At 35.0% G+C, this 8763-nt stretch overlaps 1 protein-coding gene across 5 annotated transcripts in view; it reads right to left on the reverse strand.

Moving 5' to 3' along the window:
- Window positions 1-344: 344 nt before the first annotated feature.
- Window positions 345-8763, reverse strand: part of bicd1a (bicaudal D homolog 1a) — a 43404-nt gene continuing 34985 nt past the window's right edge. The window contains exons 7-9 of one of the 5 annotated variants that reach the window (XM_016466632.1): window positions 7765-7975; window positions 1906-1991; window positions 345-711 (exon numbers count right to left, since the gene is read on the reverse strand). In XM_016466632.1, coding sequence (XP_016322118.1) covers window positions 600-711; window positions 1906-1991; window positions 7765-7975 — 409 coding nt within the window. In that variant the 3' untranslated portion in view covers window positions 345-599. Of the gene's footprint in view, window positions 712-1756; window positions 1992-7154; window positions 7976-8763 lie in introns of those variants that run through there. The other 4 variants (XM_016466634.1, XM_016466635.1, XM_016466633.1 and 1 more) reach the window with 4 other exon arrangements.

The following is an 8763-nucleotide window of genomic DNA, read 5'->3' on the forward strand; positions in this document are numbered from 1 at the left end:
GGAGCTTGAAGGTCAAAATCAAAGTCACTCAAATGTTATACTGAAAATTGTGTCTACTTATTGAAAATTATGCGTACATGTCTCTCAATAATCCATTTACCAACTTTTCAAACACATCTTTCTATCACACTTTTCTCTGCGTCAAAGATTGAAAATATTAGTTTTGACTGATAGAAAGTCATCTTGCATTCCATAATACTCCTGGGTTGATGTAATTAATACTAATTTTTGTGGTTTAAAGGTGTAATTTTAAGAAAACTGCATTCATATCCAAAATCATATTTATATTAAAACAATCAGACACAACGCGCATCATATTTTAAAATAAACAAACAAAAACACAAAAAAATAAAGTAATAAATAGATTAATAAATAAGTATACATCAGTCCATTTCCGTTTGCTCTCATCTCACTTAGGATGATAATTAGTGCGTTCACAATAAGCCTCACTGAATAATTCATCCAATTTCAGTAACTGGGCGGGAAATTAGGGCGGGCCCCTCGCCTGATTGGCTGGAGGTCATGGTTGACTGATGTGCCCCGCCCCCTTTATCTGTCTCTGTGAGGATTGGTCACTGTTAGAGTCCAACGACAGGAGGCTAAGGGCCAAAAAGATGAGAATGATGGGCTAGACAGTTGAAAGGATCACATGGAAGTCTGGAGTTGGCCACAGTCATCTGGTCCTCTTGAAGAGCTAACAACACTTTAGGACTACCAAGAGACAAACAGAAATAGTGGCCATGAGTAGGTGTAAAATGAAATCGCCACATGCTGTTTCCTATTATACTGGAGCGACTGTTGCTGAGAAAAAACACAATTCACTAATTCAGACATAAACATTAACTCACTTTTGACAGACACACAGAGGCACATGCAAAAGCAAGTAGTTTTTAAGAGGCAAAGTTGTATGGGACGAAAGAAATGTTGTCTATAATTGACAACTCGGGATGAGAGGGTGATGAAAGGATGCTGGGCATCTCAGTTTTATTTTTGTATACCTGACCGGTCAAATGTTTGGAATAATTGCGATTTTTAAATGTTTTTGAAACCAAGACTGCATTTATTTGATAAAAATACAGTAGAAACAGTATTACTGTGAAATATTATTAAAATTGTTCCAAATTTGAATATAGTTTAAAATATAATTTATTCCTGTGATGGCAAAGCTGAATTTTCAGCAGCTACTGTATTATTTCAGCCGTCAGTGTCACATGATCCAGAAACTATTCTAATATGCTGATTTGGTGCTTAAGAAACATTTCTTATTAATAAGAATAATGAAAACAATAGTTTTTGTGGAAACCATGATACACTACCATTCAAAAGGTAGTGGTACGTAGGATGTAAAAAAGAAAAGGAAAAGGAAAATAAATTAATACTTTAATTCAGCAAGGACATGTTAAACGGTTTAAAAGTGACAGTAAACCCATTTATAATGGTACAAAAGATTTATATTTCAAAGAAATGCTGAAATAAATGCTAAATAACCGAGCACCAATAATAATTGCAAAAAATCAGCAAATGAAAATGATTTCTGAAGAATCATGTGACATTGAAGAATGAGGTAATAAAGAATCACGGGAATAAATTACATTTTAAAATATATTCACATAAATAAAAAGTTATTTTTAAATTGAAATTATATTTCACTATACTACTGATTTTACTGCATTTTTGATCAAATAAATGCAGCCTTGGTGAGCATAAGAGATCTTATTTAAATACATGAAAAAACACTAATTGTTACAAGCTTATGTCTAGTAGTGTATATCAATTGTATTGTAAAAGTGTGAGCTAGTGGGTGGCTGTTGTTAACAATACTTGTGAATGCGTGACCCTACATCTCTTAGAAATAGAGTGAGAAAGGAAGCAGTAGAGCGCGAGTTCCTCCAAAGAACGGGTTACCTGTGGCCCATGGATGCCCTCCCGCGCCTCAGTTGTGGGGAGGTTGGCGGTACTGAGGCAGCAGGCTGCTGACAATCTAAGAGAGACTGATAAATTAGACAGATATACAGAGGTGTGATAGTCAGGGTTAGTGACACAAACACAGACAGAGACGAGAAGTGAACTCGCCGGAAATGGCTGCATTGGGCTAACTAGAGTGTGATTCTATGTGTTAATCTCATGCAGAATCACTCTTAAAATGAATGAATACAGTATGTAGAATGAGAGAAAAATAATTACAAACATTCAGCTGCATATACTTGTGTACATTCATGAGGAATACCAGATATAACGATGGAAGGAAAGCAAGATGGAACCACCTTCTGTTTGTTAAACAGAGATACACTACTTTTCAAAAGTTTGGGGCCGGTAAGAATTTTTTAATGCTTTTGAAAAACGTTCTTAGGCTCACCAAGGCTGCATTTATGTGATCAAAAATACAGTAATATTGTGAAATATTATTACAACTGAAAATACCTGTTTTATGTTTTAAAACAAATTGTGTCATTTGTGATTAGTTTAAAAGTAAAGTGTAATAAATAAAGTGTCATTTGTAATTATACACTGAACAAAATTATAAACTTATCTGATCAACTCTATGCGAAGGAGATGTGTTGCACTGCGTGAGGCAAATGGTGGTCACACCAGATACTGACTGGTTTTCGGACCCCCCAATACATTAAAACTGCACATTTTAGAGTGGCCTTTTATTGTGGCCAGCCTAAGGCACACCTGTGCAATAATCATGCTGTCTAATCAGCATCTTGATATGCCACACCTGTGAGGTGGATGGATTATCTCGGCAAAGGAGAAGTGCTCACTAACACAGATTTAGACAGATTTGTGCACAATATTTGAGAGAAATAGGCCTTTTGTGTACATAGAAAAAGTCTTAGATCTTTGAGTTCAGCTCATGAAAAATGGGGGCAAAAACAAAAGTGTTGCGTTTATCATTTAGTTCAGTGTATATAGCATGCATTACTTCAGTCTTCAGTGTCACATGATCCTTTAGAAATCATTCTATATGCTGGTTGGGTGCTCTAGACACATTTCTTATTTCAACATTAATTATTAATAGTTGCACTGCTTAATATTTCTGTAGAAAAAAAATCATTCTTTTTCTTTGATGAAAAAAGTTCATATTCAGCAGCATTTATTTGAAATAGAAATATTTTGTAACATTATAAAAGTCTTTACTGTCATTTTGATCAATTTAATGCATCCATGCTGAATAAAAATATTAATTTCTTAAAAAAAAAAATCTTTCTGAGCTCAGACTTTTAAACAGTAGTGTATGCGTCAGGCGCAAATGATATGCAGTGTTGCTGCGTTGTTAATGAGAGCGTGCAAACACACATACATTTATACATTTGACAAGACAAAAAGTCATATCTAACACATTACAGTTGATGATGCTGTCTAGCTAAGAGCACATATACACAAGACATTTTAATAAGATTTTTTATTTTTCCCATTCACACTCCAGTGTAAGTAGTTCTTGTGCAAAACTGACTGTCGTGATGCTGGGGTGTCATGGGTGGTTATTTGGGTGTTGTTATATGCAGCCAATCTATGTGTTTTTTAATACATTGTTATGCAGTTTGTGGGTGTACTGGGCAGTTGGTTGTATAAATGCATTATTGACATAACCATCTCTATATTGCAAACAATTATGTCTACAGCGCCAGTGTCAAAAATGTAATTTTATTGTATTTTAATCAGAAGGAAACTACTGCTCTGTTGTTGGGATACGTTTTGATCGCCATGGGCAAAACAGCATTTGACACATTCAGTAATAAGTGTGAAATGTAGAAACACTGACACCTACAGGCAGAAAATGGACACGTCCACTGCTCTTTTATGGACATCATTATCAGAAATATCGTTTTTTTTTGTTTTTTTTTAGGATTCTGGGTACTGTCACTATTGTAAAAAAAAAACCTGTTTTAACAAAACTATCAGAAACTATAACAGTGTTACACCTCATGAATTTGCTGCATTTATTTGACATACATTATGTCATATTTATGATATGACTGTTTAAATTGTTATTCTCAATTTCGTTAAACCTTTCCTTACATATAGGGGAAAAATGGTCAAGTGCCATTTCATTCCTTAATGCTGGGCCCTGGTGACACCGGTGAAGCAGATCAGACTGGTTTCCATTACACTACAGTAGAACTTCATAATTTACAAATGTATCAACTGAGTCATATCATACACAATACATGTCACGTCTTTAAACAAGGCACATGAAACAGCAATATTACAAAGCTAAACTCGACCTGAAATCTCTGATTACTCCTAGAAACAGAAGAAAAAAAAGAAAACCTCTCATTTCCAGAGGCTTGTCTATGCATGTAATGTGACCGCTGTCTATCATCAGATCTGTATGAACTGCATCTCGGTCAGTCTTGCATGAGCAATGCTAACACAATGTTCTGATGTTCTGTACAACCTTCAACTGCTGACCTTGTCAAATGTTTTTTAGTCCACAGCTCCTTAAATGAACGTCATTCTACAAAACGAGTGCCTTTTTTGTATTAAATACTGTACGTATTATATATACAGTGGGTACGGAAAGTATTCAGACCCCCTTAAATTTTTCTTATATAAAATGAATGTAAGATGTAAAAGTTGTCATCTGTTTTTTTGTTGTTATTTCGTTTTCTTGGCCTTCTTCTTGCTAAATTACCAAATACTTATATTTGGATGAAAAAATATATGTGAAAAAAAGAGTTGCATTACTTTCTGTTTAAGTGGAGCAAAACAATAGATTTTAGTTGAGCGAGTAAATAAAATAAAATAAAATATGGTCTGTTATGTTTGTCAGATCTTAAATCGTTACCATTATTTTCTATAAAAAGCTGATAATTCACAAACAATAATAGGAATAATAATATAATATAGAATAATATATTATATACTGTATAATAATACAGAAAAAAATTACCATTAAATTATCTAATACACACCTTCCAATTTTACATCTATAAGCAACGGGATTAAAATGTCATATTAAAATGTGGCAAAACTGTCCACCGTGTTACCCACTGTATATTAACATTTTAACCCTGTTAAAATGCATTAAAAATCATAAATCTAATTTGAGACGGAACAATACAATTGATAAAAACTTACTAATATTGTGATGGGTGTCTGAGGCGGGAATCGAACTCGGGCCCGCTAGGCAACCGAGCTGTCTCCTCTACCACTGTGCTATAGTGGATGACAGTCGACAGAGGGATCCAAGGGCAGAAGAATAACAGAGAGACTTAGATAACTGAACAAAAGCTTTACTGGAGAAGTCCAAGTTCAAAAGTACAACAAAAAAGGGAGCCGTGCTTCCATAGAAAAATGCAAAAAATAAAAGACGAGCAAAAGGCAAAATCCAAAATCTCAATAAACTAGCTTAGGTGGTGAGGAAACACAGGCGTAGTAGGCTCAAGACTGAACACAGGTGAACAAATGGGGCACGCTTAAATAGGCCAACATTAATTGGGTAAAGACACACGGCTGGGGGCATTCAAGTCCTAATGAGTAGTGATGTTATCTATCAACAGAAGCTAGGGCCACCTAGTGGCTAGGAGTGTTATTGCATAGAACCAGTGTAAGCGAAATGATGGGGAGTGTTACTAGTTAGTGCCAACTAGAGGTTGGGAGAGTCATTGCAATCAGGGAGAGTTCTTCCAAGCTGGGCCTTACAAATATTTACTAAAAACATTCAGAAATTCACTAAAAATGTCCCTGTCAAACTGGAAAGGCACCCATTCCATAGAATGGCTCATGGTAGAATTAATGACACATTTAATGTGGCTCTGTACTTTACAGCTCATTGAAATGCAGTAGCTGGGCAGCAAGCAGCATGTGCAAGAACACATCCCTGCATTTGCATATGGCAGATCCTGCATTGCCATATGCTGTGTCCATGAATAGAAACAGCTCTCACTGGCACATTTTATCATACAGGGTGCGTAGGGATCAACTCAGCATTTTCTGTTAGCTAGCAAAGCAGTTTGCATTTATCTTTAAAATAGGTTTAATGTGATTATACATGAGCTACTACTTATGATTTCAGTATTCAGCACTTTGAAAGACTCATAAGGATCGATGATTACATAAAAGCAAAAGTAAATGTTCTATTCTTCAGTGCACACTGTTGCCAGTGGATGGAGCTGTAGTTATGTCAGATGTGCTATTTGTCAATGCAAAAATAACTGAAAACTCCATCACACAAACTAACTGCTTTGCATGCAGTATGTAGCACCCATTTCTTCAAGCCATAAAATGGAAGCGCACATGCGGGAATTATATTCTAAAAGAGACATGCACCAATCAATACCTGTTTTGCTTTATAGAATAATTCTTCCAGCATGATCCAAATACTGATGCAGATTCCAAAAACTGTGCTTACCAAAAAAGTTTTCTTATCCAGGCCGCAAAAAAGGACATCAAGCGTAGTGGATTTTTTTTTTTGTTGCATTATTTAATCTTATTTTTATACCCAGACAACATTATCTCACAAAGCCATGTAACTCAAGAGCACTATCGGTCAAAAGTTTGGAATAATTATGATTTTTTAAATGTTTTTGAAAGAAGTCAGAATACATTCTAATGTGCTGATTTGGTGCTCAGGAAAAATTTCTTAATATTATCGGTGTTAAAAACTGCTGCTTAATATTTTTTGTGAACCCCTGTGATACATTTTTTTCAGGATTCTTTGATGAATACAAAGTTTGAAAGAAAAGTATTTATTTGAAACAAATTTATTTTGTAACATTATAAATTGAATGTGTTCTTGCTGAATAAAAGTATTCATTTAATTTCTTACTTTCTTTTTTTTTTTTATCGTACTAACCCCAAACTTTTGAATAGTAGTGTATCATGTGGTAGTGTTTCCATGAAAATATTAAGCAGCACAATTGTTTTTAACATTGATAATAATACGAAATGCTTCCTGAGCCGCAAATCAGCATATTAGAATGATTTCTGAAGGATCATGTGACACTGAAGACTGAAAATTCAGCTCTGCCATCTCATTTTAAAATATATTAAAATAGAAAACATTTCTTTAAATTGTAATAGTATTTCACTAGATTACTGTATTTTTGAACAAATAAATGCAGCCTTGGTGAGCATAAGAGAATTCTTTCAAAAACATCAAAAAATGATTCCTACATTTTGACCGATAGTGTATTTCTAGAGTTGGCAAAACATAATTCTGTTCAGAATGAAGTAGTTGAAATTTCAAGTAGTATCAATAAAAAAGTCTCTAAATCTATCCCTGAGTTGAATCATATGCTCCAAGCAGTCATATCAGATGGAAACCAGTCTGTCCTTAAACCGTGTCACCTACTGAGGGTCACTAGGGTCATTAGGGATTCTGGGAGTCCCAGGCTGGACTAGAGAGGTCCTTGAAGCGGCCGAAGGCGTGAACTGAGTCACACTGGAGCGCATGCGAGATCTCACAGAACGTGGCAATGGCTGCCGAGAGCCCAGGACAGGAGAACGGTAGGGGGAAGTAGGAGCAGATCTGGGAATGTGAGCATCAGAGTCTCCGCTATGAACAACATGACAAAACTCAATACTTAGCGTCTCTGGGTCTAAAACTAAAGTCTGAGTGCCCAGTTTCCACTGCGACTGGCCGAAGAAAAACGGCTGGGCTGAGGAGGTCCAGGAGGAGGAGGATGGAGAATGGACATCCAGTGAAGGAGAGCTACTGGCTGATGCAACCATATTGTTTTGGAATAGACAGGAAGGGGGTTTTGAAACCGATGCAGTGGGACTAGGGGGAGCAGTGAGTGCAGTTTGATGACTTACTTTTTGAGGGCTGCTCTTTATTTTTGGCACTTTTCCTCCACGGCCACAATGTGACTGCTCGTGGTCAAACTCTAGGTCTTCCAGGCGTTGGGTGAGGGCCAGTTTCTGCTGAATAGCCATTCGCAGGAGGGAGTTCAGAGTCTTCTTTTCATCTTCTGCGGCAGCCAGCTGCCTCTGCATCTCATCCAGCTGAGTTACGTACTCATCACATCTGGACAAAAAGGAGGAGAGAACATAAAACATCAGAACACATTGTACAAGACTGAATAAGTATTATCTTGAATAATTACAACATATTTTACTACCATAATGTATTTCTGTGTGAAACAGAATATTCAACCTTAAAAAATATAGTGAAGAACTTGATTTTGTCCATCTTAAGTCATTAGATTCCTGAACAAATGGCTCTAAAATGTTAGTTCTTTTTAGTCAAAAATTTATTGTGTAGTACGATACATATGCATTTTAGTAGTATTTTTACAAATATGAATAAATTAAATATGTTGCCATTTTTTAAATTTGTTGTTTAGTATGGTTGTTTGTTTTATATACATTATATATTGTTTTATATCGCTTTTTATTTCTCCTCTTTCCTATTACTTGTTTCGCTTCTGTTTCAGTTTTTATAACCATTTCTTACTATGTGTAAGTAAGTTGTTGTTTTTTAGCATGTGTTTGGCAGTGTTATTTTTTAGGATTACTGATAAACTACTGTCATTTGATTTGTATTATTTGTATTTGTTATTTATTTTAATTTTAGTTAAATTATGTATGAATTTATTATTTCTGAATAGGTCTTTTATTAAGTTTTTAGTTTTATTTCATTTGAGTTATTTTAATACTTCAACAAACTAAATGGAAATGAAATAATATATATTTTGAATTTATAAATGTGTATGTACATATACAGTATATATGTATGTGTGTGTGGTTGTACATACACATATGTAGTTGTTTTTTTGGTGTTTGGCTTAGTGTTATGTTAGAATCATTATTATA

The sequence above is a fragment of the Sinocyclocheilus anshuiensis genome, unplaced genomic scaffold (assembly GCF_001515605.1).
Source record: "Sinocyclocheilus anshuiensis isolate Anshui unplaced genomic scaffold, SAMN03320099.WGS_v1.1 scaffold304, whole genome shotgun sequence".
Classification (NCBI taxonomy): Eukaryota; Metazoa; Chordata; class Actinopteri; order Cypriniformes; family Cyprinidae; genus Sinocyclocheilus; species Sinocyclocheilus anshuiensis.